This window comes from Perissodus microlepis, chromosome 23 (assembly GCF_051167445.1).
Source record: "Perissodus microlepis isolate ML-2025 ecotype Zambia chromosome 23, ASM5116744v1, whole genome shotgun sequence".
NCBI classification, from domain to species: Eukaryota; Metazoa; Chordata; class Actinopteri; order Cichliformes; family Cichlidae; genus Perissodus; species Perissodus microlepis.
Genome location: NC_140482.1, coordinates 11543841 through 11561968, shown reverse-complemented (window position 1 = coordinate 11561968; position 18128 = coordinate 11543841). Strand labels below are relative to the sequence as shown.

Genomic DNA, 18128 nt, shown 5'->3' with positions numbered 1-18128 from the left:
GGATAGGTCCCATGCAAATGTACTTCAAGTCTGGGCAATGAAAGCAGCACAAACAAGCAATAATAATGACTTAATATAATAATGCAGATGTTGAAGTTTATTTCCTCCAAGCAGCTCAGATCACACTGCTGAGTTAAATGTTTTAAGCAGAGCCTGATTACTGGCTTTCCTTTGGAAAGGAAGACATTTTGCGTAGGGACCTGAATTTTTTCCACATTCTGCATGCACTTTGAAATAAACAAAAGCAGTTTAATGCGTGTCAGAAAAGGGGGGGGGGGCAGAAATTTGACACCCTATGCTACCAGCGCACTTGTTTCTCTTCTCGCTCTGGCTCACGTTCCTAATCTCCAGGAGCTCTACTGTATCCTGTTGTTTCTCTGGGCATTAGAGAACAATCAATTCCAATCTCAGGTTTCTAATGAAGCCTCCCATTGAGCCATACAGGTCTATTAATGGCATGAATAACTTATTGATGGCTCTTCTGGACCTGTGCTATTACAGTATTATGCTCCAATGCAGCCGTATTGACGTTAAAGCTCCCGAACATTTTTTTTTAAAAATAGAGCCGATGCTGCACCTGTTCAGGAGGCAGACAAGTGGAACTATTCCATCCAATTTAAAGAAGATGTGGAAACAGAGGCCAACAGCCTAAAATAACTGTCTTGAATTTTGCTGTGCTTCACACTTAAACATGTACATGTATCTGGCCTTTTACACTTAAAGTGACACATTTACAGCACTAAAATAACCAACCATACCCAACCTTAAACCTGGAGAGCGATATCAGTAAGATGGGGGGCACTATCAAGAGAACCAGGTCAAATGATTTTCTTCAGCTCTTACATACCACGCACCAGGAAACGATCTGCTTCATATGCATTTGCACTTCTGCAAATACTCTGTGGTCTAAGCAAGGAAGCTGCTTTAATAAGGGTGTGTATGATGCCAAGTACAGGCCCACCACTTGTGAGCACTAAGTGCCCCAGACTACTTGCAAATCACAGCAGTCTCACAGAGATTCATACTCCAGAGGTCAAACACTGATTGATGACATGCACTGTCAGGTATGTCCCAGAAATGTTCAGCTCTGGAAGCATGTGTCAAACTATTTTGTGACTGATTGAGATATGCATCCTGGCCTTGCTGAAGAGCACATTTGGCGACAAAGATTATGTAGTAAAGGTAGAAAGATTGCTCTCATTTGCTAAAAGCAGAGTAGCCATGTTAGCGAGTCGACTACTCACCGTAAGCCGTCATGGTTCCAACATACGGACCATCCATGACACTTTGGTTCTCCTCAGCCAGTGCTTTGATGTAGCGCTTGCTAAGGTCGAGGATCTGCTGACGCAGCACGGCACTGTTCTCGTGGCTGGCTCGCTGCTGGATGGTGAAATGCAGCAGCATCATCCCCCAGATGAAGCCGAAGCTGACCAGGAAGAAGCCCAGCTTCTGAGAGGACAGTTTCCACAGGAAAGGTGTAGCCATGCTGACAAGACAGAGACTTGGAAGAGCTGGACAGACTTTGACTGGACAGGGGGAAAGATAAAGAGTTGGGCAAGAGGAATCAGGAGGGCAGGCGAGGCATATCTGTGTCAGTTGGAGCGACTACGGCGGTTTTTGGAGGGTGGAATGCAGCTCATGATTTCCTTCTTTGATCCATCCTCACCGCTCAGTAACATCTCAGGGGGCAGAGTCCAACCTGCTGCAGAAAACACAAACAGAGAGGAAGGAGAGATCAGGAGTTAGGTAGTTTCTTTGCTAAACTCAGATAACAAGGGAGTTGCTTTCCCTAGCCCAATCCCACATGACCATGATTATTTAAAAACACTGATAACCAAGAGAGGTTTGGCAGTTTGAGATATAACTTACAGTAAACTGAGGTGGGGTCCTATTACAAGCATGCACAACATACACACACTCAGCCACATGCCCATATGTAACTAGCATGGAAATACTTCACTGTAAGTGAAGATGCAAAGTTTACCAAAGTAAACAACAAAACTACTTCAATCACCCTCACCCAGATAAACATGAAGATATTAAAAAAGCCAACAAAGGCAAAGTAGCTAAAGTGGTAGCTAAACGTATCCCGAGCTCAGAGCCAGCAGCCTCAGTATGAGCCTCGGTATTAGCAGCGAAACGATTAAAGCAGTTAATGAGCAAAACTGTGGAGATGAAAACGAGAAAAGGGCCAATGTCCTGTTATTTGTTAAAGTTAAAAACTTAGTGAAAAATTATGCAACAACACAACATTTGTTTTTTGTGCACCGCAACTCATATTCAGTTAAATATTTGTAGTTGATTCAAGTAACAGACCACTTTAGTTGTTTCAGTGAGACAAGACCTTGTAACGTCCTGGAGTTTTGAGGTAACTATGAAGTTTAAGGCATGCAATTTAGTTGAACAAATTCTTGAAAATGAGTAACTGGGTGGAGGTGCTCAATGTTAGTGAGGCGTACTTCTCCTCCACTATTAGTTTGAGAAGATCAACCTGTTTCTAACTGCAGCAGGCCACACACAAAGGAGCCGGAGCACACCCAGCTGAAGGCTGCTGTGCTCAGTGTGTGGAGGCTCATTTACGTGTCGCATGGTAACACGCCAAATTTGACTAGTAAAAAAAAAAAAACAGCAACAGAAAAAAAAGGAAAAAATAAGAAAAAGAAATGACTTTAATGCTTCTGCGACTCTTGAAACAGAAGCAGTCTTGTTTAATCCAGATAGTATCGTGTGTGATTGATGTTGCTGTGTCAATGTTTATGCAAAAGGGTGTATACTGTCCCTGAAATAAAAACATTTGAATAGCTTACAATTTATCTTCCTCACTGACAGGTGAGAACACAAACAGAATTTTAAACCGTTTCACTTTTTGTCATCGCACTCTCATGTTCGCAACACGTTTAGAGAGGGGCTCAGACTTGGTCTGCGTGTGGGGTCGGACAGCGGTACGCGAGTTTGAGGCGTACAGGTAAACACAGTAAGGCGAGACAAGCTGAGCTACAATTAATTCATCAGTTAATACGGGGCCTGGGTTTCACTAGCATTTAAATTATTAATCAACCAGTTGTTTAATAATTGTCTACAACTTCCAACAGTCTGAGACAGTCCTGCCTTTTCAGCAGCTGTTTGTGGTGCTGTACTAAATGAACTACACTTTTTTTTTTAAGCTCAGTTGTTGATATTCGTTAAAAAAAAAAAGAAAGAAAAAAGTCTACTATTCAGAATAAATTCACGCCTGAGTTTGGAGGACACAGACTTTGAATCTTTTCAAGTCACAGGAAAAGAGAGTTTTTAGAACTATTTCTTCTCGTTTTAAGTTTTTAGAGCATGCCCGATGAAGAATATCAAAAGCCCATCACTGAAATCCAGTCAGCAGAAGTTGTACACATGTGGCATCGTACCTTTATGATTAGCTGGAATGCAGGTTTGCACATAGCACATGTAATCTGTCCAGTCAGCAGCCTGTATATGCTTCTTGCATCAAACCGCCCTTCTGCTGTGCTTGTAGTATCGCTCATTTTGTGAGATTTAAATCGCATGGAACCTCCGAGCTAAGCAGGTTACAAGACTGTTATCCTGATATAAGACATTTATCTACCCGACAATGATATATAAAAATTTTTACATTTTCTGTCAAATCTGTGAATCTCGGGCAACTCGACTTGCGTGAAGTGTTTTCAGCTGGGCGTCGTGTACCTGGAGTCTAGTTTTGACCGATGCTTGAAACTATACATTTTAAGATGCAAGTTGTAATGGCCGCCATTTTCTTTGCGATTATTTATTACGCAGCGTGCTGCTGGGAAAAGCCTGTTTTAACGTTTGAGTCTAAGGTTTATTTGGAGCACCTGACGACTCTTCTTTGCTTCTCATCCGTAAACTCTCTCCACGCTCTTTCACGTGATTCTTGTGTATGTGGTAGAACAGGTTTGCTGTGTTTGAGTCTGATATGGGGTCCGGTTTCCTGCATAATTTCCACAGTACAATCTTCTGGTCCGTGTCAGACTTTTCATAACTAAACCATGTCCATGCTACAGAGGGAGCCCCTCATTTAGGAATAAGGTCCTGGATTTGTTTTGACTGGTCTTTCTGTTTGTCATCATCTCAGTTTATTTTAAAAATATCAACAGGATCTTCAGCTTTATTGTGAAAGGTTTATGTGGAAAATAAACAAGCGGATGACAGAGCCACACGCTGGTTTTACCATCGTTGTTGCTAACGACAATGCATAAAAACAGTCACTTGACCGTCCGTAGTGTAGATATTTTAAATATAAGAGAAAGGGAGAACTTTAAGAAATTAATATAGCCACTAAAGTGACCATCAAAACCATGAAAAAATATTGCCGTGAACAGTTTATTTTGCGACACCATGAAACAAACGAAAGCGTAAGATGAAACGATAGACGTTTTCATATGGTCATCCGATATATATCGTTATATTGAATAGGTCTACACCGAAGCCATATGCTGAGTTATATTAAAGACAAGATAACAGAATGGAGCCATAACAAGAATAACAGGTCACCTTTAACCTGCAACTCCTGCGCTAATCTTAGCAGAATATACTTGATGAGAGTACTGAATACCCCGATTATTATTTACAGCAACAGGAAATAACGTTTATCAGAAACACACATCATTAATATTAATCTATGCTGGTGCCTGTGTGCGCTGTAAACAAGCAGCTACCAGATATCTTATTAACCAGCATTTGCGTGCATGCCTGACCACATGAATGAAACCGAAACAAACATCCCTTTTCTGATTATAACGCATTGTTCTGTTCACTGCCGTGCGATCAGCTTCTTGTAGAGAAAACCTCACCAGGCTAATCAGCATAAACATTCAACTCTAATTTGCTGCACTCCCTGGCTTTATAGCTAGCTGAACATAACTGCGCCATTATCAGCAAATTTGGCTTTAACCATCAAGCTTTTGCCCATAATGTAAAATGAGGCTGCCCTGCAGCACTTTTTGGAGCTGTTAAATAGTTCAACAAGTATTAACTGACGACCTCTAGGCAATTTCTGCTAAGCTAAATAAATGCCTCTGGCTTTAGGCATTATGCCGCAGCAACAACAACATAAAAAAAAAACCAACCAAAAAAAACAACAACTTTACAGCACGCAGTCAAGCCAAAAGAAAAAAGATGTATTGTCATCTGCATTCAGCCGCTGCTGCTGTAAACGAGGGTAAGTGTGAGGAGAGGATTTCTGCAGCCTTGCTTCTGAACTGCGTCTTTCTTAGACCCGTTTAAAGCAGCTCTATCCAGGTCAAAACCACAGCCGCTTGCATGAATGCAACACTTTGAAAAACCCCAATACTCACTTGACCGAAACAACTACAACACCACATGCTCCTGCCTGTATCAGAATTACTGAATTTGTTGAACATTTACAGAGGAATATTTGTCCTGGATCTAAAGCACAGCAAAGATGGATATGCCAGCAATTAAGTGCCGAAAGGAAATCATCAGCACCTTCCCAAGAAACACAAAAGGCAGCCACACAAAGGCTCTTTTCACCTTCCATCCATCAGCTTCATAAATAGGTCAGAGACAGCTGCGAGCAGCTTCCAGCAGGGCTGGAATCTCACTGCAGGTTATGACACACCATAAATGTTCAGTCATTTAGGAAGAAGGCCTGTTTTTGCTTTTTGCGTGCACAGAAATGGTTTTATACATTTGTACAAATATGACATTGTCAGAAATTAAGCCAATTCTGTATTCCGTCTTTCGGACATTTACTAGTCCAATTTGCTTTGTGATGTGTGCATAACGGGAACGACAATAAAAAAAAAGGCAAGAAAGAAAAATCTCGGTACTTCACTTTGAATTCATAAGACAAGCCTTTGGCAGCAGCGCTGGCAAATCTGCAGTGCTGATAACATCGGATGTCTCTCGCTGCTCGGGACTCTGTTGGAGGAGGGCACGAAAAAAGGCTGGCAGTACTCTCTAGTTGGGCGCTGACAAGCATGGGAGGCTCTGGGGCTGTTTATCAGAAAGGAACGCTGCTCAGACAACCCCGTGGTACATCGCTGTAAGATGCACGAGCCAAAACCTACACAGAACACTGACTCAACCGCTTCGGTTTCTGAAAACACACATAGTCCCAGTTGGTGCCAGCTCTCTCGTCTGACCTGATTTCCTGCATCTATCCGTCTTATTTAACTCTGAAATCCATAACCCCTTTGTTAGGAGGCTTTCTGATGTCCTGTGATCCCTAGAGAAAGGAGCAATGCAACCATTCAGCCCCCAGTGGTGCATATATTGCCTCTCAGTTGCCTTCTGGTTTCTAATTCAGGATCTTAATTAGTCTGGCAGGGAGCCCCCTGGCTCTCACCAGCAACAGCCCACTGAAACTCTGTGTGATGACAGCCGGCTACGGTAGCAGAAAATATGATCCGTGGCAACTTGAGATGATGACATAACTACCTGCTGAATGGCCATTTCATTGTTGGAAGAAATGGCAGTGCATCAAACTCTGAAGGTTCAAGAGGCGACGGTAAAGATAAAAACAACTGAATCATTCAGTTCTGACAGAAATCAGTATCCTCCCAGAGCAGTGGCAAAGCATTTTATCCTGCTGGGACAAAAGCGGTGAAATTTAAGCTTCAGCTGTTGAGCTTAAAGCAGTGTGGATTAACACTATGTGCTCCAGGTAGACCTGGCAATGATATTAGACTTTCAAATGCAGTTTCTGTGGTGGCATTTCTGCATAGCTGCAACAATAGCAGCGAGTTTCACATCGAAAGAGAGGGTGAACTGTAACAGCTAAGAGTATGATGGTGCCGATGGCAGAAAACAAGCATCCAAGGCAAACTTCTAGTTGTCTAGCTGGAATTAAAACTTTGTGTTAAAAGGATGAGGACTAAAACTCACATTTCCATAAAAATAGGATTTCCCACAATAGAAAGAGGCCTTTTTTGGCCGCTCCCTTGAGGGAGGAGTATTTCCTCCCAGTCTCAAACCCAGGACCTTTTACGCATTAGGCAAACATAAATATAGATTGTGTTTTATAATTTCTGTCCCCTTACTTGATAAGGTTTCTGCTTTCTGTCTGAAGATTAACAGTGTTAACATCAACTGGAACTGCTGTTTGGCATCCTCCCCCAGAAAGTGTTCTTCATCAGAGCCACATTTACATACTTTAAATATGTTTGAAACTAGTCTAGTTATGCATCAAATGCTGCCCAGGTCAGTATTCAGTCTGTGTGTGCAGCGCTTCTTCCCCAATTCCACAGTAGTGCAACTGTTATAAAAACAATTAGATCGTTGTAAATATGCGGGGGATTTTCCAACTACATTTGAAGGCATGCATTGAATTCTGTCCAATAGCCTTAAGGCCACTGCTGAAATTCAAGTCGTGAGGAAAGATTATAATCTAAAAAAAGACAGTGATCAACAACAACAACACTGGCAAACACAGACCATGAGGTTTTTCTTTGAGGGAGATGTCTTAAGGATGTGTTAGCAGTGTGTGTGTGTGTGTGTGTGTGTGTGTGTGTGTGTGTGTGTGTGTGTGTGTGTGTGTGTGTGTGTGTGTGTGTGTGTGTGTGTTTTACTGTCAGAGTAAAAACCGTAAATAAAAGATAGGTGTAGCCACTGTTACCTTACCCAGTGGTTTCAAAACTCCGGATCTTGAAGTTTCAATGTTAGCATTAAGTCAACTGTCATGTTTTTTTGAGGCCATGGCCATATTTAGAGATTATAGTGCTCGGCAGTTCCCAGCTAATGTTAGCAAGCTTAATTAGTAATGTGCATATACAGCAAGTGCTAAGTAACAGAGGAATAGAACCTGGACCGCATGTATCTTGGGCACACTTCAAACCAGAGTTGTTATAGTTTAGCATTTTGTAATTCAATTGTATTTTGGGATTCATTTTCAATATTTGTCTTAATTCAATTTAGTTACAGTTCATTTTCAGAATGTTTTTTTCTTGTTTCAGCTTTTCAGAAAATCTTTTTGTTTTAGTTCACTATAATAACCCTGTTTCAATGGCCCCGAACTTAAACCTTACAAGTATCCAATAGAATGAGAAAATTATTAACTGCAAATAGAAATTAGAAATATTTTATACTAGTCTGTGCACATGTTAAATGATTCACATGGTTAAAATCGGGAACTTTAACATGGAAGTTGAATGGGGATACACGTGGTCCTACAGTTATTAACATCTATGAGATGATTTTTTAGCCCCAGAGGTTGCTGCTTGCATCATTTTAGTTTAAAAACAAAAAATGACAGACAGAATTTAATTTCCCTTTAAAAACTACATTATGAATGTAAAATTTCATGTGCTAGCTACAGTATATAACAGACTCAGCAAACTGAAGACACACTCAGTTACAAAATATGAAACTGTGTCAATTTTGGAGTCACCACTAGTGGCGCTATCCGCGATTAAGTACCTTCATCATGTATAGCCTGTCCAGCTCTTACAAATGTCTGTTCAGATTAACCAAAGCCCTTATGGTTGCTCTAGGTCATAGCAGTATCAAATACAATTGCTTACAATCAGTGCTATCAATCTAGCCTGGTGCAATCATGGCCAGGAGGTTTATTTTCCCTGCATTCTCGGTAAAGTCACAGGGATTAAGAGTAAAAAAAATGATATCTCATCAGTGTCAATCATCTCTGGCTTCACTATCCTTCCACAGGAGTCCCAATCACATAGCCTTTGCCCTCATACGATTATGAACGGGCCATGCTGCAAAGCGAGATACAGGCTCCATCCATTTCCTCCACATCTGAGATTAGAGCTGAAAATAACTTCCTTTAAAGTGCAGTTTAGGGGATGTTTCATAAAGGTGAAGCAGACTCAGGGAGGTCTAGATTAATTCCACTGCATTGCTTCAGGCCTAAAATAAAGAGAATTCAACTGAACTGAAAAAAAGCATACACTAAGAGCTTGTTGCATAAGCACAAAAAGTAGTGAAATATGCTCTAGATGTAGCCTCAGCCATCAATTATTGATCAGCTTTGAAAAAGGATCCATTTTCCCCGTGAATATAAATAGGGTCTTGACTTCTCACATCCAGGTGACCGCAGAGCTCTCAGGTGGTGACAACCAACAGCCTTACTTTGTCTGACTTTTGCGATACACATACTTTTAGGATTAATGCTATCGTCCAAAGACAGAATTAGTGTTCGTGTTTATTATGATTAAGCACCTAAAAACTAACTGAAATTCCAGAAAAACCTGCACACACACAACTTAGCTGAAGCTCTTCTTGTCCCTTTGACTTTCTAGCCTTCCTGCAGACGAGCACTGTCAACAAATATGCCAAATTCAATTGTATAACTAAATGTTGAAAGAAAAAAACATTCAATAGTGAAAATGAAACAAATGAGGGAAAGCAGTACTGATGCAAGCAGTGTGGGGTTGTTGAGTTTCCCTTTGAAGACACTGGGGGTAGATTCAACTTGAGAGAAACGTCCTCAATGACGACTGAAAATGCAAAGCACTTCTACCAGAACACACTACGCAGCTTCATTGTTAGCAACAAACATGTTTGGAATGAAAAAAGAAAACCATTACAAAAGAAATATCGGCTCATGTATCAGAATATCAGCCTTTAAAGGCATGAAATATTGGTATCTGTATCAAGCTTAAAAAGCCTGTATCGGTTGGCCTAGTCAGTCAAATGAATTCTGATGTATTTAATGCACAGTCCCAGTTTACTGGTGGTTCTAGTTCTAGGATATTACAAAACCACAGACCACAACAGGGAACTGCAGCCCTTCTAATGTGTAGGTATATAGATCCTTTAAAACATGTTTATGCTGAACTATAACTACTTATCAAAGTAGTTATTATGATTTTTGGCTCTCTTGTGGATTATAATGCAATATTTGAATGATCTGAACCTGTGTTTTTGTTTTGTTTTTTTGCTGGGGGGGGGGTTGTAGTTATTGCTGACAGCTCTAATGCAGCCAGGAACTGCTGGAACCTAACGTAGCACCAGCTTGAGGGTCACTTTCACCTGCAGTTTCCCTTATTTGGTTTCAGCTGGGTGAAAAACACCACAGACCCAGTCATAGAAAAGTAATGAAATATGAACAGCTGAACAACTTTGACAACAAAATAATGAATCTAAACCAAAGTTTTAACTCACGGATGTTGTGAAACCATCCAGTTGAAATAAAAATCCTCCTTCCAGTCCAATCTCTCTCAGCCTAACACAGTCCTATTTCGACTGTCACCTGGCCAAAGGAGACGTGATCCTGATAATATGATCCTGCTACCATGGAGACCACTGTGACTCTGCATCTTAACTGACTCCTTCACATAAGCTCCACCTCTTAATTATTCATATGGGCCCTCCAGAGAAACAGACCATGCTGCGGCTTTGTCACCTTACTGGTGTGAATCCAGCTTGGAACCAGATATCAGCAGCCAATCCTGGGCTTGGGAGCCGGGCGGGAAGTTTATCTAGGCACCCAGATCAATGTTAACGAGATCTCCATTCAGTCACTTTTTTTTCTTTAGAAGAAAAAACCCACCTTCATAAATAAACAAGGATCAGATTTAATAAGACAAAACTTCAACAGGTTTGAGATGGTGACAGTGAGGCCACCATAGAAGTAGAGAGAAAAGAGAAAGTGATTATTTTTATATATTTGATCGAGCTTCCAGTGGATCTGCTGATAAGATGTGGGGGATGGGGTGATGTACCACTAGAGGAAATACACCTCACATCACAAACACAAATGAATTTGCACGAGGCAGGGAAACAGTGACATCTCAATGTGAACACAACCATCTCCATTGTTTTATTTTCAGTATTGCAAGAAATATTATTTACCCATACCTACATATACAATACGATATTAGTCACATATTTACTAGCTAAGTGCAATGAGTAATTTCAGCAATGTAGGCCTATTCTAATCTGCATATTTACACATGAATGAGTGACTAAACTGTAGAAGTGAATAATAAAAATGCTAATTAGATACATTTCTTTTGCTCGGTTTAAATTAGGCTGTTTATGCTTTTCATTATCTTCTGATATATTATATTTAAATGTAATAAGTTACCGTAGTGAATATTCATATTTACCTTGGAAACAGTTTTAAATAATGAGCTCAGACAGTTTTTTCCTACTCTCTGTAAAGAGTACAATGACAGTGAGAGCAGGTATCCCAACTATGGTCATCTCAAGAACACGTCTTTGGCTGTGTGCACAGAAGCCCCACCTGACCTCCGCCAGGGGTAGCTAGTCATTACGAACGTGGCTTTAGCTTGAGTAGTTCTCTCAAACTGCTGGTCTTCTATAGACACCCCGTTATTTTCAGCCAGATGAAACAACAGTCTGTCAGTAACAACGACCCACACTGTCAGTACTTTATTTTGTTGGTGCTGTAAACAGGTGTAACATTTTTATCAGCTGACATCATGTTGACCAGACAGAACAGACAAGCACTCTCTGTAAGCAGACAGGCAGCCCGTAGCTACCGGCGAACTGCTCGTCTACCAGCACTACCACCGCTGACCCATCATTTCCCATCCACCCATTTTCTTCCACTTATCCAATTCAGGGATTGCAGCGAACACCTACGGCCAATTTACAATACCAACTTTACCTAATCCATGCATGTCTGTGGATTGTCGGAAGAAGCTGGAGTTCTTATGTCAGCATGTACCGCTCTTCACTCTTTTCCATCTTTACAAATGAGACATATTTGGCTTTTTCTGTTAATCAGACAAAACGAGCCATTGGTATCGCCAAAGACGTTGATACCGATAGATACAATTACACAATCTTCTAATATGACACACAATTTGAATTCAATAAAGATACAGACAAAATGCTGAATAACAAGAAAATGTTTGAAAAGAAACACCAGAGTGCCATTAAGCACCATCGGGTTATCTTTACAGGAAGGGATCGAGCTTGGTGACAGCTCCCTCAGCCATATTTATTCAGAGCTTTGAACAGTGTGCCTGACCTTAAACCTTTATCTCCACACTGAGAAATCTAGGTCCAGCACAGAAGTCTAAATCCAATCAACTGTGATCATAGGCAGCATGGACGGCTGGGAGGACCGTCAGCTGAGACTGAGAATCAGACTGGCCTCCCAAAAGGGAACACAGTGGCTCTCACACAGACTTAAGGAAAAGAAGTAGGGGGTAAGCCACAGATGTGCTTAAAAAGAGGAGGAAAAAAGTCAGAGTAATTAAGATCAGCAGGATGGTAGTAATACGGTGGCAAAACCCAGCAGAAACCCAGTTTGGCTGTTTTATTTATTTATTTATTTACTTTATTTAACGAAGAAGTGAAACTCTTGAGATTAAAAATCTCTTCTGTGGCTTGGCTGACCAAGAGGCTGTCTGTATCCCGAATCCAAAGAGGGGCATGAAAGATGAAGGCTCTGTCTCCCATTCTTCTTCTAAATATCCTAGAAATGACACATTAACCAGCAGTCTGAGAGTGCTCCCAGTGCACTACTGGGGTGATACAGTAGCATGAAGTCTTTAAGATAAGATGGTGCCTGATTATTCAAGACCTTGTATGTGAGGAAACATGGTCAGGAAACACCTGGATTACCTTGTTGTGCGTTTTTGCTGCATCATAAACCATAACAGCACCATCTTAGCTGTTGTTGCGATGTCAAAAATGGAGGCTGACTGGGCTAAATCTGGCAATACTGTGTATGCACACACTTTGTGTGCGTACTCTGTGTCTCTAAATGTATTTTACAGTCATTGTATATGTTCTTTTAGTAATTGTTCTCTGTGTCCAGCCCCACATCACCAACAACAAAAAAAAGGTCATATCTGCGCTTGGTGGAAACGCTGTTGCTGGCCCAAACAAGTCAGCAGCCGACCAATCAACTTGCCCGACAGACTTTTGGCTATAGAGACAGCAGTTACATCAAACCCTAGTATTGTTACCTGAAAAAAAACCCCACTAACACCACAAGTACGTGGTAAACACAGCAGCAGAAAGATGATGCCAGAACCCAAACTCGACCTGTGAATACCCAGAACCTGCAGGGTTGACTTTACAGGAACTGCTCTTTGTGGGCCTGAGCCTTTGCAGCTCAGGCACTACAGACCAGGAACGACAGGTTCAACAGGCCACAACATGACCTGCATGTATGGTAACCGCAGGTGGGGTGCTGAAGCTACACAAAGCTCTTCCTTCTTCCTGTTCATGATGCATACAAGCTTTTTTGTTGTTGTTAATGATAACAAAAACATGGCACACGAAAACATTAAAGTGAGAAAAACATGGAAGCACACACCTTAAATTTTACACATGGGCAAATTATCCTCAGCTGACTCAGCTGTTCTATAAATCAAGTGCAGCATTTAAGGGCAATGTTCCAGCATGACATACATACACTAACACTAACATGCCTGTACCGACTTTCACTGACTACATTAAAGCTCTAAACCGTAACACTTCACTTTCCCCAACATAAAACTAATCCTTTTTCTGCTCTTCACTCTTAATGCACGGCCAAATCCTCTAAAACCCTTTAAAGATGTCACAAGTGGCAAAATGTCCCCCTTCCTCTCATTAAAGCTCCAGCAGTGACATTTATGTTGACAGACAGGTAAAACCAGATTCTCTGGACCATGATGCACTACTTTTATTATTCCAGGTTTGACAAAACAAGGGAGGGTTATGAAACAGCAGAGCTTACACCAGCCCTTTCACCACCTGTAAAGAAGTGATTGCATTGTGGGAAAGAACCAGTTCAGAGAGGAAATAGCAAAAAAGCTGATAATATAATATGAAAATGTCATTTAATACAATTGGAAATTAGGGATCGCAAAATTCTGGGCCAATACTAATACAACGAAACAACATAACAATATGACCAACAGCGCATGCCAATATTCTTTTTCTATTTTCAGTTTTATTATTGCCGCATTTGTTCCGAGGAAAGGAGATAAGAGACTAGAGAAAGTTGATGGGCTCAGTGACTGGTAAATAACAATTAGCAATGCAAAGTGGCCCCGACCTTTGTAGCCAGTGAACTATGCAACAAAGTGCAACAAAGAAATTTATAGACAAGGTTTCTATTATTTACAAATAATAATAATAATAATTGCTATCGCCATCTGGTGGCCTTCAAATACAATTCGGGCTTAAGGCACTTCCATGCTGGCTTTATTTTTCCAACCTGGAAGTTAGGTCCATCTTTCGTACCGTGTTTTTGATTAACTGATGTCAGTCAACCACAGAGCCATCAACCAATATGAATATATGCAGGGTATATTAGTGCAACCTACTACAAATGTATTTGCTTTCAAGTCTTACTGAAATATATGGAAATACTTCAATTTTGTCCACTGACAGCTTAACTGAACATTGACCGATGTCAGTCAAAAGAGCCACAAGCAGCCAAAAACGATCCTTGGCCGATATATTGGTACATCCCTGTTGTAAATCCAATCACTTTCAAAGATCTCTGGCTTTTTGGAAACATTGAAAACCAATGTGACACAACAAATAAATGCTGGCCACTGCCACACATTGTTTGCTTAGATACGGATATCAATTAACAAAGCCAATACTGGCCGATATAACAGTTGCAGCCCCATTGGAAATCTGATAACTTTCAGAAATCGCTGGCTTTTACCATACTGAATTTTTTTAGCTCAGCGATCAGTAGCCAGAAAGCTGGCACACAGCAGAAACACAGGTGTGTTTGTCCTAAGAGAAACAGGAGCCTTTTAATCACAGAAAAGCCAAGTGTTCTATTTTCCCTGTGTGGTTTCCATCATCACCACAGTGCCTCAATCCCTCCATCTTCAGTCCCTCCTTCCTCACCCCTCTGCTGCTTCTGCTGGCTCTCCACCGGAGCCCACCAGAGCACACCCTCCCCTCGCACTTGCACACACGCACTCTCCAATGATTTCTTGCCAGTGAAGCATGCCACTGAAGCAAAGCTCCTTTTCCTCAGGATTTATAATCCCAAAGGCTCCAGCAGCAAAAAAAAAGCAACTCAAAGAGCTCTTTATAAAGCCAGAGGGCAGTCAGTGGCTCACCTCTGGATGGACACTACTCCCAGCATTAGCTCACAGCGTACAGTCGAGGATCATAAGCAGGAAGGAGGTGAGGTTTTGCTGGGTCACGTCTAATAATACAGGATTTCCTCCCATTCTGGGGGGAAATTGCCAAACTTGTACCACCACACATGTTACATCTTTACATCCTTTGTGTAGACAATACAATCACATTTGGAGCCTGCATGATAATAAAGCAGGATGCATTTCATATGATCAAATCAGTGTGTCATAACCTGATTACATGAGGCTACTAATGGGTGCACGCTGAAAATGAGTGGCCTGCTCTGGCGAGCTGAGTGCTTGAGCAATGAGCACACAAAGAATCTCTCATTCTCTGTATGTCCTTGTTACCAGGTATGACCAGCTTTGCCTGCCCTGGTATTTTCTCCAGGCATTTCCTTTCATTTTCAAACACCGGTCCTTTTCCGGGCAGCTGATCAAAAACGCAGGTTCTTCCAGAGAAAAAGCCGGGGGGGGCCACGGGGAAAGAATTAACACGATTAACTTCTACAGCCTGCTATATCAGCCTGTGTCACCAAAACGCAACATCACCTCTGGGAGCAGACGCGTCTCCCTCGCTCGTGTCTAACAAGCTGGAATGCCTGGTTACTGTTTCACCGAGTTAAGAAAGTGCTCTTAAAAAACACGAGGAAGTGCAACACAGTCCGAGAAGAACAAGGTCGTCTGTCAGCCACACACCGCGGAATGTTAACGACTCACCTTCGTCCGGTTAACAGCTCCGTGGAGTGAAACAACACGGAGCTCTCCTGGTGAAGTGCAGACAGCTACTCCGAGGCTGCTTAAATAAACTGTCCTTGACCCGAGACATGTTACAATGACCTGAGAGTTGGGCTTTTTGTTATTCCTGAACAACCTGTTCTCCGTAGTGATGCCATTCGGGCAGAAAGAGCAGCCATCGCCGCCTTCACTGTAACACCGCGTTACTGTAGTTTTAGTTATAAGCTAGCTAAACCGGCAGTGTAATAACAATGGGACCCCCTGCTCGCTGCGGCGATTAACGTCCTGACTCCCCAACTGGCTCGAAAAATCAGCTAGCGTTCACGTTAGCTATTCAGCTCCGTTACCCACCACTGGGCTCGCCTTTTACACATCCAGCTGCCTTTCGTGCCAGCTATCAGGCTATCCTAGCTTTGCTTTGGAATAGGGAGATGCCTAGCTATCTAGCTTCCTAGCTACGACCACCACACATTTCACAACAAAACAGCCGCAATGACAAGTCGCCCACTCCCGAGCACACAAGGCAAAACACTGCGCCTCTTCTTCCAGCGATATAACCCTAACTACGGGGCAGAAAACGAGCCCCGGAGCCGTTGCTGTGGGGAAAGACGGGTCTCACCTTTGCAGTGGTTTCTGTCGGCAGCCCGCCGTGATGCTACGAGATGGTTTTAAGGCTTGAGACCCCACATTGAGCGTGCGGAGACGTCGTTATGTTGAATATACCAGAGAGATTCTGGGCACAGCGCACGAGCCTCTGTGTTCTCTCTGCCCACTTGCAAGGCGAATAAGCGCTCAGGGACCGTCCGCGTGTTACCAGCCCGCGGAAAAACGCACAAAACCATAAAACTGTATCGCTACTATTACTACTGCTGCTAATAATAATACTACTGCTAATATACTAATAATACTTATACTAATACCACCACCACCGCTACTACTACTAATAGTAATAATAATAATTATTATTATTATATTACGTATAATACAGAGAGGGATCTATAGTGAACAAAGTGTCAATACACATCAATGCTGCTTTTTAACTATCTTTTCTGATAGTGATTAGCACAACAGATGATCAGGCTTCAAAGAAACATGATATGATTTTATACCACAATTATCTTTTTTGTTTGTTTTTAATGACATTTATGACAGGTGGCAATTCACTTTAAATGTGACTGTTTAACAGAAAGAAGACACCTATATTAAGACGGTCCCTAACTTCATGCTCCTTGCTTTATATACGCTCTGTTACAGAGCAATAAAACTTTGTGTTTGATGCCATCTGCTGGCTGATAGAAGCCACAGACTGTTCATATCTGGACTGTAAAGCACTCAGTCATCATTACTGTCAATTGCTGCTCCTTCACGGTCCTTTTTGCACATCTGTCCTGCTGTTACATATTCAGTGCATTTTCTCATTCAACCGGGATCATACCTTCAAGCAGATACTGATATCAGAATTCATGAAATTTAAAAAAAAAACAAACTGCAATGCAAATAAATTACACTTTTCACTGACAAAACAGAGAATTTCAATCTAAAGCTTGCGAGAAAGCTGTATTCATCACCTCCAGAGAAAGGCATTTTCAGCCTGAGTGGAAATAAAGTGGGTGGTTGTGCTGTCGTGGAATATGATGAAATGTATTTCCATAAACAAATCAGAGAAAACCTGTTTTGTGTTTTACTGGGAACGTGAGTGCTGTCAATTGTTCACTGGTCTTTTGTATGACTAGACCGCAGCATGTGTGATGAAACAGTTTCCAGTGAAAAACCACGAGCCCCAAGGTCAGCCTCTGAGAAAATAGATTTAATATTCAAATAAGCAACACAGTCTACACAGTGGCTTGCAATCATCAGAGAGAAGATGAATATGGTAGTTGATCATTTACAGACATATGAAGTTTGGGGTTTTTTCCCAGCAGCTCTACAGAGATGACGTGAAAAATTCACATTCCTATCATATTCAAACATGCATAATTTACTGTACAGACATAGAGCCGAAGGCTGAGGTGAGCTTGATTCTCACTAAGGCACCCGTGATTAAATCCTCTACCATCAGTGTGCATAAAAGAACTAGCTAAATTTGGTTTATTTAGGTGGTTACTGTCATGTATGATCTTTTTATTACAGGCTGATTTCCCAGACTGAGAGCATTGTTGTTTATTAATCAGAAAAAGAAAGTTATTGTTGAAAACAAGACTGTAACCTATTAAAAAAGGGCTACAGAGTAAGTATTTGCTGTAAACTACAGTGTGAGGCAATATAACAAGAAAACTATATTAACAAAAGAAAAACAAAGATTTGTAACTTTTTAAGAAAATCTGTCTTGTACTCTGTATATAATTGATCAAATAAATGGTTAAT

General features: G+C 41.4%; 1 protein-coding gene across 2 annotated transcripts in view; it reads right to left on the bottom strand.

Moving 5' to 3' along the window:
- Positions 1–16536, bottom strand: part of mgat5 (alpha-1,6-mannosylglycoprotein 6-beta-N-acetylglucosaminyltransferase) — a 111701-nt gene extending 95165 nt beyond the window's left edge. Inside the window, exons 1-2 of one of the 2 annotated variants that reach the window (XM_084921602.1) lie at positions 16384–16536; positions 1245–1702 (exon numbers count right to left, since the gene is read on the bottom strand). In XM_084921602.1, the coding sequence (XP_084777728.1) occupies positions 1245–1485 (241 nt within the window). In that variant the 5' untranslated portion in view covers positions 1486–1702; positions 16384–16536. The remainder of the gene's footprint in view (positions 1–1244; positions 1703–16383) is intronic. The other variant, XM_084921603.1, reaches the window with a different exon arrangement.
- Between the last annotated feature and the right edge of the window lie 1592 nt (positions 16537–18128).